The following is a 19,920-nucleotide window of genomic DNA, read 5'->3' as shown; positions in this document are numbered from 1 at the left end:
CTCCTCGTCGCTCCTGACGACCCGGAGGAGGCGACCTCGGTAAGTTCGCCACAGTCTGCCATCTAGTGGACAGAAGGAGGAACTACGGTCAACAGAGTCACATTATACTCTACTACTACTCTTTCCGGAGGGAGCTCGGAGTAGACCCGCTGCTCCTCCGCGTCGAGAGGAGCCAGATGAGGAGGCTCGGGCATCTAATTAGGATGCCTCCCGGACGCCTCCCTGGTGAGGTGTTCAGGGCCTGTTCCACCGGTAGGAGACCCCGGGGAAGACCCAGGACACGCTGGAGAGACTATGTCTCTCGGCTGGCCTGGGAACGCCTCGGGATCCCCCGGGAAGAGCTGGACGAAGTGGCTGGGGAGAGGGAAGTCTGGGCTTCTCTACTTAGGCTGCTGCCCCCGCGACCTGAACCCGGATAAGCGGAAGAGGATGGATGGATGGATGGATGGATACTACTCTTTCTTTTTTTAATATCAAGCACCAAATATCCACTACATTAGAAATCAATACTGCTCAGATATATGAGCCAAACTCTGCGTTGTTGTCTGGGAAACTTGAAATATAAACTAAGGCCTGACTAATATCGGATTTTTGGGGTTGATTCCAATATTAGGGAGTAAAATAAATTCTGATATATCGGCTGATTATCTTATAATTATTAGGGCTGTCAGTCATTAGATTAATGCATTAATGATTAATCCATAACGTGTAAATTTTTTTTAATCACATTTTAATGTTGCAAGCCTTTTTGTCCCTTCTACTCCCCCGTAGACGGCTCCTCTAGCTGTAGCGCTATGCTTTGAAGTGGCCTCCTGCAGTAAACCTACCGCGCTGATGGAAAGTAAGAGAGCTACTGGACTTTTGAACGGCTTGTTTAACTTTAAAACACTTCCAGACGCTTCAGTTGACAAGTCAAAAGTAAAATGCAACCTGTGTCAAACGGAGTTTAACTACCACCGGAGTACGTGGAGTTTGAGTTAGCACCTCCACGCTAAACACCCAGGTGCAGCCAAGCCAGCCTCAGCTCCACCAAAGGACCATTTTGGAGTGTGGGAGTCGCAGCAGAGCCGTGATTGATTCCCAGTTAAGACACTCTGGTAAGAAATGCTTTACATTATGGGCTTAAAACTGCCTTCAAATGTTAAATAACAGGATTTTAAACATGCAATTCAAAATGCGATTAATCGTGATTAACTGTGGAAATTCTGCGATTAATCGTTTGACAGCCCTACTTACTATGTTTTTTGTTACTTTTACCCATCTGAAGTCATTTTAACCACCTTATAAGTTGCTATAAGAAAAACCATCCAGTGACTTTATATATTAAATATTCAGTCCATATCAAAGTGTGAGCAGCATCTGTGTAGCTAGCTATTAAATACCTTTATATATGAAGCGTTTGCTGGCCGCTCTCGTCACTTTCTTCGAGCTCTTTGAAGCGTCGACAGGAAACGTTCCCGTCTGCAGAAAAAGCTCCACCTTATCCAGGAAGTCAAAACACGGCATCTATAAAGAAACACAGGTGAGAACAACTTTAACCCTCGTGTCTTCCTCCCGGGTCAAACTGACCCCGTCTTTTTTGACTGTTCCTTCTATCCTCCCTTCCTTCTTTCCTTCCCTTCTCTCCTTCCTTCCTCCCCTTTTTCCTTCCCTCCTTCCTCCCTCCCTCCCTCCATCCTTCTCTCTTTCTTTCCTCCCCCCTACCTGCCTTCTTTCCTTCCTTCCTCCCTCCCTCCTTCCTTCCTCCCTCCCTCCATCCTTCTCTCTTTCTTTCCTCCCCCCTAACTGCCTTCTTTCCTTCCTTCCTTTCTCCCTCCCTCCCTCCATCCTTCTCTCTTTCTTTCCTCCCCCCTAACTGCCTTCTTTCCTTCCTTCCTCCCTTCCTTTCTCCCTCCCTCCCTTCCTTCTTTCTTTTCTTCCCTCCCTCCCTTCCCTCCCCTTTTTCCTTCCCTCCTTCCTTCTTCCTCCCTTCTTCCTCCTTTCCTTCCTTCTTCCTCCCTTCCTTCCTTCCATCCTCAACTTTTTCCTCCCCTCCTTCCTTCCTCCTTCCCTTCCTTCCTTCCTCCTTCCCCTTCCTTCCCCTTCCTTCCTTCCTTGACTCGAGGACAACAGGAGGGTTAAATCATCTTCTTATACACACACAATAAGTTCATATAATCAGTCAATTCATCATTTAGTTTTTGAAGATATGAGAAGATACTCTAAAGTCAAAGGTGACGTCTCCAGATATCTTGTTTTATTTGTAATTAGAGCTCAACTGATTCATCAACGACTGACAGACAAATAATCTGCAACTCTTTATATAATCTATTCATCTTTTTGCTGTTTTTAACCAAAAATGACAAATGTTCCAGCTTCTCCTATTTGATGATTTGCTGTTTTTCTCTTTACGGTTTTGGACTGTTGGTCAGAAAAAACAAGATATCTGTGATTGACTCTTTCAAAAACACCTATTTTCAGACATTTTATTGCTTAAACTATTAATTTATATATCTGGAGACTAATCAATAATGAAAATACATGTTAGTAGCAGCCCTGAGTTTATTCATAATGACATAAACCTGAAAAAAGCAACATATCTTCACACTTGAGAAGCCATATACAGCAGATATTTGCCATTATTGCTTAATAAATTACTCTGATCGATATATTAACTGTCTATCTATCAACTAATCGATTATTTCAGGTCTGAAAATGACAGATTACAATATTAGTAATCAATTAATTATCATTTACACAAGAATGAATGGTAAATTTCTCATTTTTTTGCAGTTAATGAGCAAAACAATCATATTTAATCTCCAGTTTAGTCAAAATAAACCATTTTAAATCACTTTTAATTACCCTGAGTACTAATATATGATGGACGTGTCATTAATGGGTTAAATTAATCGATAATAATAACAATATATGATCAATCTTCACACCTGAGAAGCCAAATACAGAAGATTTGTTGCCATTATTGCTTAATAAATTACTTTAATTAACAGATTAACTGTCTGTCTATCAACTAATCGATTATTTCAGGTCTGAAAATGACCGTTATAAATCTGGTAATCAATTAATTAGCATTTACACGAGTATGAATGTTACATTTCTCCTTTTTTTGTAGTTAATAAGCAAAATAATCACATTTTATTCCTATGTATTCTCTTATTTGCTCACTTTTAATCACACTGAGCACTAATACATGATGGTTGTGTCATTGTTATCAATTAATTCATTCATTAATTAAGATAAATGGGTTAGATTAATGGATAATGAAAACCATGATTATTTTAAAGTCCTGGGTTATTATTAAGTATCTCTATAAAAGCAGATATAAACCCATAAAATAACTATTAGTAGAAGTTAATTAGTTGTATGTTTAGGTGAAGTTTCTTAATTGACTCAGAACCTTTTTGCTCAGAAACATAAATCCTCGTTACACCGCCGGCTCCTTTCAGCCAGTAAACCGGATTAAACGGGTTAAATTTAGACATGAACAGGAACACAAACCTTTCACTTCCTCCCGCTTCATCTGGTTTAAGAGATAAAGTCCTAAAAGTTGGAGATTTTAGCTCAAACTAGAAGCTAAATGTGGAGTTTTAGTGGCGGCATGTTTTTAAGCTAACGGCAGCAAACGATTTCGCTTCCGGTGAGAGGATTTTCAAGATAAAAGTCGCAACCTAGTTTTTGTTTTGTTTACATTTAACCCTTTCATGTATTTCACTAAAACTAAGACTAAAATTAAAACTAACAGTAAAAAAACAAAAGATTTTAACATTTAACTCAAATAAAAATAAAAAAGAGAGTTTTGTAAAAAATAAAAAATAAAAAACATAATAAAAACTGTAATGAACTATGCAAAACTAACTAAAACTAAACCTTTAAAGATCAGCTCCAAGCATTTATCAATATATATTTAAAAAAACACTTGGAGCAATAACCCTTAAACAAACAGAAGTGGAAAAATTAGATGTTAATTATTATTTTTATTTACTTTGATATTTTATTAATTATCTCATTTGCACTTATTTTGGATTTTATGAGTTGAAGGATACGTTGCCCCTATTAAAGTATAAAAAAATGTATATATGTATGTATCTCCTAGTGCATGTTTCCTGTTTAAGGGATAATATGTGTCTGGTATAAAATTAAACCAATAAAAAAGTACAATGACTACATTAAAATCCTCAAATTGGACCTTTGCTTGCTCTCTCTCCACCTGTTTCCTGTCAGTCTCTCTGCCACCTACTGTAAAATAAAGGCAAAAAATAAAAATCTTCAAGAAAATTAATAAATACGTTTTTTAAAATCCTCAAAATGACATCAACAAAACCGTAAAAATGCAAATACATTTCATGACAACATGTTTTCAAACTATGTAAAACAACACATTTCATATTGTTTTCTTATTAACACTGGTTGCTTAGAAACACTACAAATAAATGTTTTATATCCAGTTCTTAAAGTTACAGTTGTGCTTTTATTTTCGCGGATCATGGGATAACCGGAAGTGTTCCAGCTGTTGTGTGCCGTTACCTTGACAGATGTTCCGCCTTGACGCAGGTTATAAAGGCTGCTGTAACCCAAGCTAACTGAGACTAACTGCTGTTCACTTCCGGTTCATAAAACACCAGCTGAGCGCCTCCTGCTGGCTCGGAGGAGAAAGTAAATTTATATAAAAGTTTCTGTGATTGTTTTGAGTTTTAAATATATGAGTTTAAAATAATTACAAGAAGGTTTATATCTACTTGAACTTAAAAAAAAAAAAAAGTTGACCCCCATCTGTTTTGACTGTTCCTTCTTTCCTTCCTTCTTCTTTCTTTCCTTTCTCTTTCTTTCCTCTGTCCTTCTTTCCTTCCTCCCTCCCTCCCTCCTACCTACCTTCCTTCCTTCTTTCCTCCATCCTTCCTTCCTCCCTCCCTCCCTCTTTCCTTTCTCCATCCCCCTTCTTTCCTTCCTTTCTTCTTCCTTCTCTCTTTCTTTCCTCCCTCCATACGTCTTGCCTTCCCCCTTCCTTCTGTCCTTCCTTCTTCTCTGTCCTTCTTTCCTCTGTCCTTCTTTCCTTCCTTCCTCTTTTCCTTTCTCCATCCCTCCTACCTTCCTTCCTCCCTCCTTTCCTTCCTCCATCCCCCTTCTTTCCTTCCTTCCTACTTCCTTCTCTCTCTTTCCTCCCTTCCTTCTTTCCTTCCTTCATCCGTCTTGCCTTCCCCCTTCCTTCTTTCCTCTGTCCTTCTTTCCTTCCTTCCTCTTTTCCTTTCTCCATCCCTCCTACCTTCCTCCCTCCTTTCCTTCCTTCCTTCCATCCTTCCTACAATCTTGAACCACAACAAACAGATTTATAATATATTATAAAGAGACAATAATGATAGATTTCAAACCTAGGAAATAAAGTTTGTTTTATTACAAAATGGATCAAACATTATAATCTCCAGCGACTCCGTTTCCAGACTAGATGGTTTATACAGTATTTAGTATTATGCACAGCTGCACAGGTGTTTTTTTTTAAATGTACTTATTCTAATGACATTTTGTCACAGTAAGAAAAATACAGGTGTTATTAACAACATTAACGACGGCTTTCTTCTATTCAAGTATTCCAGAAAGGACATTTTATATCATTCTTACACTGTAAAAAATATTACTGTTACTGTCACAATAAATTACTGTAAATTCAGTAAATTCACAGTAGTATAGTGTCGTTATTTTACAGTAATTAATAATGTATTGTGATTCTACAGCAAACCAGACACAATATTACTGTGAAAAATTACAATATGATGCTGTAATTACTATGTGAAATTACTGTAAATTCACAGCAACATATTGTGTTTTCATATTAAACCAACCACAAAATTATATATCTTTTTTGACTTTTTTGACACCTGTGCTTTTCTTAGTATGAAGTGTCAAAGAAGTCTTCCAGGAATAAAGGCCTGTGTGTCCCACAGCAGCAAGAAAACTACTATTCTTACTGTTTCCAGAAAATGTATTGCGTTAACTTGGAAGTCAGATTCCTCCCCTCTCTCAATGTCAAAATGGATATCAGAAATGATGACCTGTTTGCTCTTGGAGAAGATAACCTGTGTCATGAGAAACAGATATGACGCCTTTTTAAAGATCTGGCAACCTTTTATTGAATATATAGAGACACTACCGTTATCAGCTGTGGACTACCTGTAATCTTTGAACTGGTCCCATTGTGATCCAATACTAGCATCCAGACACAATGTTGATATACCATAGTGACAATGTGTTGCAATGCAATAAATATGTATGTCATTTATTTTATTTTATTTTATTTATTTATGTATTTTTTTGTCAACTTAGTTACTGTTATCTTTCTTTTTCCCCTTAACCCTTTGTTAATTTATTTTTATTAAGTACTTTTTGTGGGAATAAGTTGTATTGTTCTTGAATAATTGAAAACTTGAAAATAAAGTATTCCAAAGAAAAAAAGAAAGAGAAAACTACTATTAACCTTAGTCTGAATAAAGGTCTAATCGGCTCAAAAAGTTAAAAAAAAAACACCTGTGCAGGCATTTCAAAGGCGTTTCGGTCTTTTAAACGAACACCTGAACGACCACGACGGCTCAACATGTGACCCCAACTCAATCCTCCATCTCTCAGAACTCCATCAGGTGAGTGTACAGCCCGTTGGTGTCGAGCTTCAGCACTTGTCTGTTCCCGTACGTCCCGTGTTTCACCTAGTATGAAGTGTCAAAGAAGAGGAGAGTAGAGGAGAGGAGAGGAGGAGGAGAGGGGAGGAGAGAAGATGAGAGAGAGGAGGAGGAAAGGAGAGGAGGAGAGGATGAGAGGAGAGGAGAGGAGGGGAGGGGAGAAGGAGAGGAGAGGAGGAAAGAGGAGAGGAGATGAGAGAGAGGAGGAGGAGAGGAGAGGAGGAGAGGAGGATGAAAAGAGGGGAGGAAGAAAGGAGAAGGGGAGGAGGAGAGGAGAGGAGGAGAGGAAGAGAGGAGGAGAGGAGGAAAGGAGAGGAGGGGACAAGGAGGAGGAGGAGGAGAGGAGAAGGAGAGGAGAGGAGGAAAGAGGAGAGGAGGAGAGGAGGATGAAAAGAGGGGAGGAAGAAAGGAGAAGGGGAGGAGGAGAGGAAGAGAGGAGGAAAGGAAGAGAGGGGAGGAGGAGGGGAGAGGGAGGAGAGGAGAGGAGGAGAGAGGAGAGGAGGAGAGGAGGAGAGGAGGAGAGGAAGAGAGGAGGAGAGGAGGAGAGGAGAGGAGAGGAGAGGAGAGGAGGAGGAGAGGAGGGGACGAGGAGGAGGAGGAGGAGAGGAGGAGAGGAGGATGAAAAGAGGGGAGGAAGAAAGGAGAAGGGGAGGAGGAGAGGAGGGGACGAGGAGGAGAGGAAGAGAGGAGGAGAGGAGGAAAGGAGAGGAGAGGTGCAAGAAAACTACTGTTAACCAAACTCAATCCTCCATCTCTCAGAACTCCATCAGGTGAGTGTACGGCCCGTTGGTGTCGAGTTTCAGCACTTGTCTGTTCCCGTACGTCCCGTGTTTCACCGTCACCTCGGCTCCAGCAGCAGCAGCCGTCGTCAGCTCCTTCTCACACAGAGACACGAAGGAGCTGTAGAGCCGCAGTCCGTCCTCCTTCCCGATGTTGTGGTGGTACTGCATGCCTCTCCCTTTGGCCTTCCCGCCCAGCGTCGCCTGAGGGACGATCAGCAGGTTGCCGGGGAGATCCAACACCGACAGCATCTTCCCCGAGTCCGACTCACACAGACGCAGGTTCAACAGAGTGGACACTGAGCAGCAGGAGAGGGAGAGAGAGAGAGAGAGAGAGAGAGAGAGAGAGAGACATACACACACACACACACAGAAAGAGAAAGATGCTTAACTGACCCCGTCTTTTTTGACTGTTCCTTCTTTCCTCCCTCCCTTCCTTCCTTCCTTCCTTCCTCCCTTCCTTTCTTCCTCCCCTTTTTCCTTCCCTCCTTCCTCCCTTCCTTTCTCCCTCCCTCCTTCCTTCTTTCCTCCCCCCTTCCTTCTTTCCTTTCTTCCCTCCTTCTCTCTTTCTTTCCTCCCCCCTACCTTCCTTCTTTCCTCTGTCCTTCTTTCCTTCCTTCCTCCCTTCCTTTCTCCCCCCCCCCCTCCCTCCTTCCTTCTTTCCTCTCTCCCTTCCTTCTTTCCTTCCTTCCTTCCTTCCATCCTCCCCTTTTTCCTTCCCTCCTTCCATCCTCCCTCCCTTCCTTCCTTCTTCCTCCTTTTCTTCCTTCTTCCTCCTTTCCTTCCTTCTTCCTCCCTTCCTTCCTTCTTCCCTCCCTCCTTTCCTTCTTTCCTTTCTCCCCTTCCTTCCTTCTTCCTCTCTTCCTTGACTCGAGGACAACAGGAGGCTTAACATTTACTGAGTGATTTATAAATGAGTGTAAAGGAGTAAAACATCTGTATGAAAAGGTTAAAAAAGGTCACTGACCCATTTTAGGCAGTATGTCGTCTGTTGCTCCTTTAAAGAAGCAGACGTAGATCACCATGCCTCTGTCGATCTGAGGGCACAAGCACGATAACATCAGTACAAGCTGCAGCATTGTTCATCAGAGAAGACGACAGCTTGGCCATCATCCTCCTCTCTCCCACCACCATCAGGTCGAGGAGGCGTCACAGAGCTGTGCTGTGTCTTCGGTCTGCAGCTGAGATGCTGCTGCATATTCAGATTTGTTTGTTTTCATTTTTGTTTGGCATTTTACTTAAATTTTCATTTTTATATATTTATTTTTTAGGGGTGGGGGAAAAATGGATACAGCATAGTATCGTGATATCTTTCATGGCAATATTGTGTTGATACTCAGCAGTATCAATCTTTTATTATAGAAATTGAAAATTAAAGTTTAAGTTTTTTTTAACTTTGGGGACATCTGCAGGAGAAAAAAGGAAATGAATTGCAATATATCACAGCATATCACAATATATTTAAAATCACAATAATACTGTATCGTAACACAAGTATTGTGATAATATATAGTGGAGCCTCTGGTGATTCCCATCCCTATTACTTTTAATCCTTTATGTTATTTAAATATGTTGCTTTTACCCCATTTTGTGTTTTAGAGGAGAAATTTAATTCCTTTCACTTTTCTTTTGGTTTGGTATCACATCCTGTCACATCAGCCTCTGTCTTTATAAAACACATGAAGTACTTTTGCATTTAATGTTAAGACTTTTACATATAATAGAGTTCTTTTTCATTGCTGTATGCTTCAATTAATAATATAAGTACTTCTTCCACCACTTAGTTTAAGTTCCCTCTGATTAGTTGTTGTCTATTTATAATTATTAACATAATTCAGACACAGCAGAGTGTACAGTAGTAATGAGTCTCTCCTCTTCCCACCTGGACGAACTCCGCCTCTGAGAGCTCCTCTGCGGGTTTCACCTGCAGCGTGGCCCGCAGACACTGCTGCAGCACGGTACGGGCCACCGGAGGGGCCACCGGAGGAGCCCCGCTTCTGTCCGACATCACCGGCTCCGGTTTAAACAACAATCAGATAATAATAATAGTGAGGAAAGGTTGCATAAGGAAGAAGTGGAGTGAATGGAGAGAGAGAAGAGAAACATTCACTTCCGTGTTACGTCACCTGCAGATGTTCAGTTCTGATCAAAGCTGCGCAGCTTTACGCAGCTTTACGCAGCTTGATGAACTTTGTTGTGAGGATATAAAAAAATATTCTATATTAATAAAAAAAAAAAACAATAAAAGAAGGCGTTTACTCATCACAAATGTATGAATTATTATAATAAATCAATAACTAAAAAGAAAAGAAAACTGTCAACCAAGACATTTAAATACAAAGAAAAGCAAAGACCTTGGAACATGTGTTCGTGCAGATAGATAGATAGATAGATAGATAGATAGATAGATAGATAGATAGATAGATAGATAGATAGATAGATAGATAGATAGATAGATAGACAGACAGACAGACAGATAGATAGATAGATAGATAGATAGATAGATAGATAGATAGATAGATAGATAGATAGATAGATAGATAGATAGATAGATAGATAGATAGATAGATAGTTAGATAGATAGATAGATAGATAGACAGATAGATAGATAGATAGATAGATAGATAGATAGATAGATAGATAGATAGATAGATAGATAGATAGATACTAACTTGTCTTATAATGTTTAAATCTGTTTCTTGATTTTAGGCTGCCAACTCACACCTGGCCAGGTGCCTTTGGGCTAATTCTGGCATATTTACAGATATGTTTATTAATATGCACTGTCCCTGACAAATAAACTAATAATATAAAATAAAATAAATATATAAGTTCCATTGTATTTTCATGTGCAATGACAATAAAGTATATATATATATTACAGATTATTCTATGTATATGATTACACACACATTTTAATCTCTTTATCTATTTACACACTTCATTCATTCACATTAACTAAAACCAAAACAAACCAAACCTGTGTCCCCTGCGCAGAGAGGATGCGCAGTAGACCACCGAGCAGCCAGACAGCCTAGCTCAACATGGCTCAGTTCACTTACAGCAGACTGGCTCATTTCCTCACATTATCTGTTAATAAATGTTCAGTTTTACGAACCGGGGCAGAAATAAAACATGGACCCGCCTGCTGTGTTCATCTCATCCGCTGCCAGGTGAGAGTTTAGTCTGTTTACCTGTTTATCTCCTCTCTGTAAGCTACCTGCTACATGCTAGCATCAAGCTAGCTGCGAAGCGACAGCACAAACCGGAAATCACAGTAAACGGTTGTACATAAAATGAAAAATACACACTCAAAATATCATTTAAATGAATAGATATTGTGTTAAACTTGATTATATGTCGTTCCGACCTCATGTTATGTAATATATTTGTGTTTCCGCTTTGATACGTACATGACTTTAAATACAAAAGCTTTTATTGTTACCGTTCAACCGGAAGTGCTCATTTATATTCGTCCTGACTTGACCCTGGTATAAAAGCTATATATAAACACACCGTGCAGATCAAACAGGGTTACCAAGCAGTATCTGGTTATATAATACTCACTAATAAGATTTAACTGAGCTGTGGTTGTTGTTTTTGTTATTGTATTTAATGCTGAGTCACTGTTACATCAGCATTATTTCATAGTGTAGAAGTAGCATTACTGTATGTGGATGCTTATAAAGGGTTATGAACTGTAATAATTCATTTCATAATACTTAGTAGATCAGTTAGCCACTCTCTAATGAGCCTTTCAATCTGCAGTTATAAATAAGGTTAGCAATGGAGTCTGTACTTATAAATGTTTGTATATATACCACAGCTGCACTAATTAGTCCATTATTGACTATTTGACAGACTAAAAGTTAATCTAGTGCGTTTTAAAGAAAAATTGCCAAAATGATCTGGTTCCAGCTTCTCAATTGTCCCTATTTTCTGGTTTCTTTAAATCTCTTTGACATTAAACTGAATATATTTTGGTTGTTGGCTGCTGGTCGGGACATAAAAGGCATTTTAAGTTGCATTTTGGGCTTTGGGAGACAGTATTCAAAGTTGTTCAACGTCTTCAGACATTTTGTTGACCAGAGAATTAATTAATGAATAAAGAAAATAATTTACAGATTAACTGACACTGAAAATAATGTTAATGGAAGTTGCAGCCCTAATATATAATAAGTTGGTCAATGGATTTTGTTCCAAATCTTCTTTATACTGAAGAAGATAGATATCAGTCTTACCAGAGATTAATCACAACCTATTTAAACTTTATTCTTATCTAATATCTATACCCTTTAACTGATCTATAAAGCATTAGTACATTTATTTGTTCAATATTGATAACGCCAGGAGTTAATAAAGCACATCTTTATTATTTTTATTCTTCCTTCCTTCTCACAGTTTTAGGGTTAGATTGATTGTTGGCCTCTTTAAGCCATCAATCCTCTCTGTAATTGGACTAAAAACTTCACAGTTTCTTAATAAACTTGTTAAATTCTGTACACTTAATTGTTTCTTTCTCATCAGTAAACTCACAGTGCTGGAAACATTAATATTTGGATGTTTTCTGATATATTTGGGACTTCTGGTAGATTCAGCATGAACATAGATAGATAGATAGATAGACTTTATTCATCCTCGTTGGGCAAAGTCATGTATCCAGTAGCTCGTACATATACACAAATAAACACATATACATAAATAAATTAGAACAAATAGTAAATACAAAACCTTAAAGTTAAAAAACAAAGTAAAATATGTCGGTATATATTATGTTAAGAGGAATAATAGGTACATGTGCATACATCATTGTCATCTTTTATGGGAATATCTTTAAAGTATTTGATCACTTCTTTAATTTTCAGTGTTAAAAATCTTAAATGGGCCTTTTTGATGCCTGTAATAAACCTAATTATCAACAGTATATCCAGATTTTCCAGGAATGTAAAGCAGCTCCGTCACCTCCAGGTTATTAACATGCTGTTTGTGCTGTTTGCTGTGCTGCAGAGGTCGGTGGACAGTAAGGCGTTACAGGAGAGACAGAAGCAGCAGATGGCAGGAAGGAAGGAAGGAAGGAAGGAAGGAAGGAAGGAAGGAAGGAAGGAAGGAAGGAAGGATAGGGTTAACATGTTGTTTGTGTTGTTGCTGTGCTGCAGAGGTCTGTGGACAGTAAGGCGTTACAGGAGAGACAGAAGCAGCAGATGGCCAAAGGTCTCCCCAAACAGAAACCCATCACAGGTGTTAAACAGGTCATCGTTGTAGCGTCGGGGAAAGGCGGCGTCGGCAAATCCACCACCGCAGGTATCAACTTCCTGCTGTTAACAAAGGAAACCACTTCCTCCTGAAATCTGACCCCTTCTATATGTTTAGCATTTTGTCTATTTTGTGATCAGTGTAATCTGCTTTTCTCCTTCTTCCCCTCCTCCCCTCTTTCTTTGCTGCCTCCTCCCTCCATCCTTCCTTCCATCCTTCCTCCCTTCCATCCTTCCTTCCTTCCTTCCTTCCTCCTACCTACCTTCCTTCCTTCTTTCCTCCTTCCTTTCCTTCCTTCTTTCTCCCTCCTCCCTTCCTTCTCTCCTAAATTCCTTACTGTTTGTATCCTTACTCCTTTCTTTCCTTCCTTCCTTCCTTCCTTCCTTCCTTCCTTCCTTCTCTCCTTACTTCCTTCCTCTTTTCCTCATTAATCCTTTCCTTCCTTCTCTCCTTATTCCTTTCCTTTCCTTCCTTCCTTCCTCCTCTACTTCCTCCCTTCCTTCTCTCCTAAATTCCTTCCTCTTTTCATTCTTACTCCTTTCCTTCCTTCCTCCTTTCCTTCTTCCTCCCTCCCTCCTTTCCTTCCTTCTTCCTTGACTCGAGGTCAACAGGAGGGTTAATGTGTGTTTTTTATGTCTCTGCAGTGAACTTGGCTCTGGGACTGATGGCCAATGATCCAGTAAGAACTTCTTTCTTCTTGTTTTACTTTAGTTGAGCTTAAAGCAGAGCTGTAGCTACACAGACTCTTTCTCTAGTTTTATTTTTCCTCTGTAACATCTGAAAGGATCTTCTTTACAGTCTCTTTTCTTTCAACTTTCATCAGAAACTTTGAGCTTTCTTTTGTTTCCTACTCTGCACCAACTCCTCTGCATCACTCTGTGAAGTTCACACTGAAATATTCTGTTAGTTTTAATCTTTAATATGCAAATTACATCCGTTACTTTTTGCACAACCTGCACTCTCACTACTACCTTTAACCCTCCTGTTGTCCTCAAGTCAAGGAAGGAAGGGAGGAAGGGAGGAAGAAGGAAGGAAGGGAGGGAGGAGGAAGGGAGGAAGAAGGAAGGAAGGATGGAAGGTAGGAAGAAGGAAGAAAGGGAGGAAGAAGGAAAGATGGAAGGGAGGAAGGAAGGAAGAAGGAAAGAAGGGAGGAAGGAAGAAGGAAAGAAGGGAGGAAGAAGGAAGGATGGAAGGGAGGAGGAAGGGAGGGAGGAAATGAAAGAAGGGAGGAAGACTGAAGGAAAGGAGGGAGGTAGGAAGAAGGAAGGAAAGGAGGGAGGGAGGAAGGAAGGAAGATGGAAAGATGGAAGGTAGGAAGAAGGAAAGATGGAAGGGAGGAAGGAAGAAGGAAAGAAGGGAGGAAGAAGGGAGGAAGGATGGAAGGGAGGAAGAAGGGAGGAAGGGAGGGAGGAAATGAAAGAAGGGAGGAAGACGGGAGGGAGGAAGAAGGAAGGAAAGGAGGGAGGGAGGAAGGACAGACAAAAGGAAGGAAAGAAGGAACAGTCAAAACAGACGACAGGAAGGTTAAGATGTATTGTTTCATATCTCACATTTACATTTACACACAGTAAAACTACTTGTATGTATAAATGTAGCTTTATAATCCTTGTAGATACATACAGATAATGTAGTTTCTCCTTTTTGTGTCTTTTTTTAGCTCTACTTTTATGTACTTTGCTCTATCTTGTTTTATTCTTTTGTAAATTCATAGCTGTAAATAAATGGTATATCTTTGTGTATTGTAGAGCAGCTACAGCTAAATGTCATGATGTAATCCTGCATTATTTAATGACAAAAAAATGAACCTTAATCCTTGAAATGCAGATCCAAAAATTATTGAAAAAAAAAGACTAGTATGAATTTTTTAAATTGTTATCATTACCTGCAGATCTGACATCCCCTTTCTTTCTGTTTCTTTCTCTTTTTTTCCTCTCTTTTTCTTTCTCTCTTTTTCTTTCTTTCTGTTTCTTTCTGTTTCTTTCTCTCTGTTTCTTTATTTATTTATTTCTCTCTTTCTTTCTTTCTCTCTGTTTCTTTCTGATTCTTTCTTTCTGTTTCTTTCTTTATTTCTTTCTGTTTCTTTCTTTCTGTTTTTTTCTCTCTGTTTCTTTCTCTCTTTTTCTTTCTTTCTGTTTCTTTCTCTCTTTTTCTTTCTTTCTGTTTCTTTCTCTCTTTTTCTTTCTCTGTTTCTTTCTCTCTTTTTCTTTCTTTCTATTTCTTTCTCTTTTTTTCTTTCTCTCTTTCTTTCTCTCTTTTTCTTTCTCTCTTTTTCTTTCTTTTTGTTTCTTTCTCTCTTTTTCTTTCTTTCTGTTTCTTTCTCTCTTTTTCTTTCTCTGTTTCTTTCTCTCTTTTTCTTTCTTTCTGTTTCTTTCTCTTTTTTTCTTTCTCTCTTTCTTTCTCTCTTTTTCTTTCTCTCTTTTTCTTTCTTTTTGTTTCTTTCTGTTTCTTTCTTTCTGTTTCTTTCCCTGTTTCTTTCTCTTTCAGTCAAAGTCAGTCGGTCTGCTGGACGCCGACGTCTACGGTCCCTCGATTCCAAAACTGATGAACTTGAAGGGAAACCCAGAGCTCAATGACCGTATGACACCATTTTAATAATAATAATAATAATAATAATAATAATGATGATACTCTTCATTTATGGAGCACTTTTCTAAACTCATGTTACAAAATGCTTCACGCAGGGCATCAAATTAAAACCAGCAGGTCATAAAAAAACAGTCACATTAAGACATTAACGGTACAGGTCAAACAGGTAATAGATAAAAATCACCAGTTCTATAAAAGCGAGAAGCACTCTGAGCTGCATTTATATGAAAGGTGCTTTATAAATATTATTATTACTGTCATATATCTCATCTTTCAGTGGTTAATGTTAATGTGATACTCAGAGTAGTATAAGCTGAAGACAGTTCAGGTTGTCGTCTTGTAGCTTCTGTAACAATTTCTTTCTGCTTTTCTCTTATTTATCTGAGTTTATTTAAATTATCTAAACATTTTAATCATCTTTATTTCCTCTTCTGTGCTTTAATCTCATTTTTTAAACACTTGTTCTTTGTTTTTCTCTTCATTTTTTTATTCCTTTTCTTTATGTCGTCACCTGTTCTGCTTTATTATCAGCTTGTCAATCAGCTGTGAAGCACTTTAAACTTCATTAACCTGAATAAAAGCTGCTATGTAAATTAAATTTGATTGATTTTTAATATTTCTTCCAGACAATCTGATGATCCCTCTCACTAACTACGGCGTTCCTTGGTGAGTCCGTCTATCCAGAACATTTCACATCATGTCTGGTCTCCTTCACCCTTAACTTCTTTTTTGTTGTTGCTAATGATTCATATACCCACTGTGACCTCTGACCTCTGACCCCTCCTCTCTATCGTCTCTCTCAGCATGTCGATGGGTTTCCTGGTGGAGGACGTTGCTCCCATCGTGTGGCGAGGGCTGATGGTGATGTCAGCAATAGAGAAACTGCTCAGACAGGTAAATAATCTCAATCTGTTATCTGTTTTATAGCTGACGTTGGACAATACAGTTAGATTGATGTGTGTGTGTGTGTGTGTGTGTGTGTGTGTGTGTGTGTGTGTGTGTGTGTGTGTAGGTGGACTGGGGGTCGTTGGACTATCTGGTAGTTGACATGCCTCCAGGGACAGGAGACGTCCAGCTGTCAATCAGCCAGAACATCCCAGTAGCAGGTACACACACACACACACACACACACCACTAAATATAATACAGGACATTTCTAATTCCTACATACCTCAACCTATTTCTACTTGGCTTCAGATGTTTAACATTTAAAGACCGTGTAAAGGGAATTCAGACATTTTCTTCTAAACACATTAAATAGGTCATAAATGTATTTCTAAAAAAGGTGTAAAAAGCATTTCAACCATTTAGATTTGAATTGTGGAGCTAGGCTTCACAAACTGTGTTTCAAGATTTCTGTGTTCAGGATTTAGTGATTAGCATAAACCCGCCCTTGCTGCTGTAGAGGTAGAAATACATTCAGCACACACTACTACTACTACAGTCTACAGTTAGCCAGTTAACAGAGTTAGCCGCCGAGCTAACCGCGGAGTTAGCTGCCGAGCTAGCAGCCGAGTTAGCCCGCTGAGCTAGCAGCTGAGTTAGCCGCCGAGTTAGCAGCAGAAAGCTCTCAGACATGGCGTTCATGTTTCTGGTAGAGATGGTGACTTTGATTGACAGGTGACACTTGGTAGGGGGCGGGGCTTCAGCGTTTGGGAGCAGAGAAAGAGGCTGATTTTTACACAACTTTGAAGCCTAATTTCATATATTTGGTGATTTTTTTAATCATTCAAATTTGGCAGGGTGGTTAACAACACACTTTTCTGTGGTATGTCAAACTCAGAACACATATTTATTCTTACTTTACATTGACTTTAATTCACTCTAATTTGATGTTACATATTAACATGTTGAGATCTGTTGTGGTTAAATCTATTTTTCTGCTCTCGTTCTGATCTTCAGAGGTATTTAAAGCTCTCGTGTGTCTGATGTTTTGTCGTGCAGGTGCAGTAATCGTGTCAACGCCGCAGGACATCGCTCTGCTCGACGCTCGCAGAGGAGCGGGAGATGTTCAAGAAAGTTCACGTGCCGGTAATTTCTATACATATGTGTGTGTGTGTGTGTTCATGTGTCATGTGCAGGATGATGAAGCTGCAGGATGATGAAGGTGCAGGATGAGGATGATGAAGGTGCAGGATGAGGATGATGAAGCTGCAGGATGATGAAGCTGCAGGATGATGAAGCTGCAGGATGACGAAGCTGCAGGATGATGAAGGTGCAGGATGAGGATGATGAAGCTGCAGGAAGATGAAGGTGCAGGATGAGGATGATGAAGCTGTAGGAAGGTGCAGGATGAGGATGATGAAGCTGTAGGAAGGTGCAGGATGAGGAAGATGAAGCTGCAGGAAGATGAAGCTGTAGGATGATGAAGCTGTAGGATGATGAAGGTGTAGGATGAGGATGATGAAGCTGCAGGATGATGAAGCTGTAGGATGATGAAGGTGCAGGATGATGAAGCTGTAGGATGATGAAGCTGCAGGATGAGGATGATGAAGCTGTAGGATGATGAAGCTGCAGGATGAGGATGATGAAGCTGCAGGATGATGAAGATGCAGGAAGATGAAGCTGCAGGATGACGAAGCTGCAGGATGATGAAGCTGCAGGATGATGAAGCTGTAGGATGATGAAGCTGCAGGATGATGAAGCTGCAGGATGATGAAGCTGCAGGACGATGAAGCTGCAGGACGATGAAGCTCCAGGACGATGAAGCTGCAGGATGATGAAGCTCCAGGAACGATGAAGCTGCAGGATGATGAAGCTGCAGGATGATGAAGCTGGAGGATGATGAAGCTGCAGGATGATGAAGCTGGAGGATGATGAAGCTGCAGGATGATGAAGCTGCAGGATGATGAAGCTGCAGGATGATGAAGCTGCAGGATGATGAAGGTGTAGGATGATGAAGCTGCAGGATGATGAAGCTGCAGGATGATGAAGCTGCAGGATGATGAAGGTGTAAATGTTGTATGTTTCTCCCTGCAGGTTCTCGGCATGGTGCAGAACATGAGCGTCTTCAGTGTCCCAACTGTAACCACCAGACTCACATCTTCGGCTCCGACGGGACCAGAAAGCTGGCGGAGACTCTGGGAGTGGCGTTATTAGGTAAAGTAATGGTTATTTAAAGAAGGGAAGTATTCTGCATGTTTTAAGGTCTGGGTTTATATTCTGAGGCTCTACTGGAATATATTAGCATGATTATTTATGATTGGACCTCCGCCTCTCTCTGTTCCTCTCTCTCTCTCTCTCTCTCTCTCTCTCCGTCCGTCCTCTCTCTCTCTCCAGGAGACGTTCCTCTGCATCTAAACATCAGAGAGACGTCAGACAGAGGACAGCCGGTGGTCGTCTCCTCTCCTGACAGCCCAGAGGTCTCTACTCTACTCTACTCTACTCTATTATACTCTATTATACTTTACTCTACTCTACTCTACTCTACTCTACTCTATTATACTCTATTATACTTTACTCTACTCTACTATACTCTATTATACTCTATTCTACTCTACTCTATTATACTCTACTCTACTCTATTATACTCTACTCTACTCTATTATACTCTACTCTACTCTATTATACTCTACTCTACTCTACTCTATTATACTCTATTATACTCTACTCTACTATACTCTACTATACTCTACTATACTCTACTCTACTATACTCTATTATACTCTATTATACTATACTCTACTATACTCTATTATACTATACTCTACTATACTCTATTATACTCTACTCTACTCTATTATACTTTACTCTACTATACTCTATTATACTTTACTATACTCTATTATACTTTACTCTACTATACTCTATTATACTCTACTCTACTCTATTATACTTTACTCTACTCTACTCTATTATACTCTACTATACTCTATTATACTCTATTATACTCTACTATACTCTATTATACTTTACTCTATTATACTCTACTATACTCTATTATACTTTACTATATTCTATTATACTCTACTATACTCTACTCTATTATACTCTACTATACTCTACTATACTCTACTCTACTATACTCTATTATACTTTACTATACTCTACTCTATTCTATTCTACTCTATTATACTCTACTATACTCTATTATACTCTACTCTACTCTACTCTACTCTACTCTACTCTATTATACTCTACTCTATTATACTCTATTATACTCTACTCTACTATACTCTATTATATTATATTCCATTTGACTCTATTCTATGTTATTGTATTCTACCCTATTTTATACTCTATTCTGTTCTACTGTATTTTATTCTATTCTATTTTATTCTCTACTCTAATCTATACTATTCTACTCTATTATACTTTATTCTATTATACTCTACTCTACTCTCTTCTCTTCTACTCTATCCTATTGTATCCTATTATACTCTATTATACTCTATTCTAATCTATTCTAATCTCTACTCTATTTTACTTTAGTCTATTCTGTTGAACTCTACTTTTATTATATTATAATTTGTTCTATTCTACTGTACTCTATTATACTTTATTCTATTTGATTCAACTCTAGTCTATCCTACTGTATCCTATTCTACTCTATTGTATTCCTCTCTTTTCTTTTATATTCTACTCTATTTTATTCTTTTGTATTTTATTCTGTTCTATTTTAATCTGTTCTACATTAC

General features: G+C 39.1%; 2 protein-coding genes across 2 annotated transcripts in view; one reads left to right on the top strand and one right to left on the bottom strand.

The window, feature by feature from the left end:
- Positions 1 to 7,420: 7,420 nt before the first annotated feature.
- On the bottom strand, positions 7,421 to 9,512 carry dtd2 (D-aminoacyl-tRNA deacylase 2). Its single transcript, XM_053336002.1, has 3 exons — positions 9,327 to 9,512; positions 8,412 to 8,481; positions 7,421 to 7,743 (listed from the first exon to the last, which is right to left on the bottom strand). Exons 1-3 carry the CDS (start codon positions 9,450 to 9,452, stop codon positions 7,421 to 7,423), a joined length of 519 nt encoding a protein of 172 aa, XP_053191977.1. The 5' UTR covers positions 9,453 to 9,512.
- Positions 9,513 to 10,468: 956 nt separating this feature from the next.
- nubpl (nucleotide binding protein-like) overlaps positions 10,469 to 19,920 on the top strand; it is a 41,457-nt gene continuing 32,005 nt past the window's right edge. The window contains 12 exon segments of the mRNA XM_053336212.1: positions 10,469 to 10,617; positions 12,601 to 12,745; positions 13,342 to 13,376; positions 15,182 to 15,272; positions 15,910 to 15,949; positions 16,087 to 16,177; positions 16,296 to 16,389; positions 17,228 to 17,286; positions 17,288 to 17,314; positions 18,263 to 18,293; positions 18,296 to 18,382; positions 18,563 to 18,645. Coding sequence (XP_053192187.1) covers positions 10,489 to 10,617; positions 12,601 to 12,745; positions 13,342 to 13,376; positions 15,182 to 15,272; positions 15,910 to 15,949; positions 16,087 to 16,177; positions 16,296 to 16,389; positions 17,228 to 17,286; positions 17,288 to 17,314; positions 18,263 to 18,293; positions 18,296 to 18,382; positions 18,563 to 18,645 — 912 coding nt within the window. The 5' untranslated portion in view covers positions 10,469 to 10,488.

The sequence above is a fragment of the Scomber japonicus genome, chromosome 16 (assembly GCF_027409825.1).
Source record: "Scomber japonicus isolate fScoJap1 chromosome 16, fScoJap1.pri, whole genome shotgun sequence".
NCBI classification, from domain to species: domain Eukaryota; kingdom Metazoa; phylum Chordata; class Actinopteri; order Scombriformes; family Scombridae; genus Scomber; species Scomber japonicus.
This window is presented reverse-complemented; position numbering and strand designations above follow the sequence as displayed.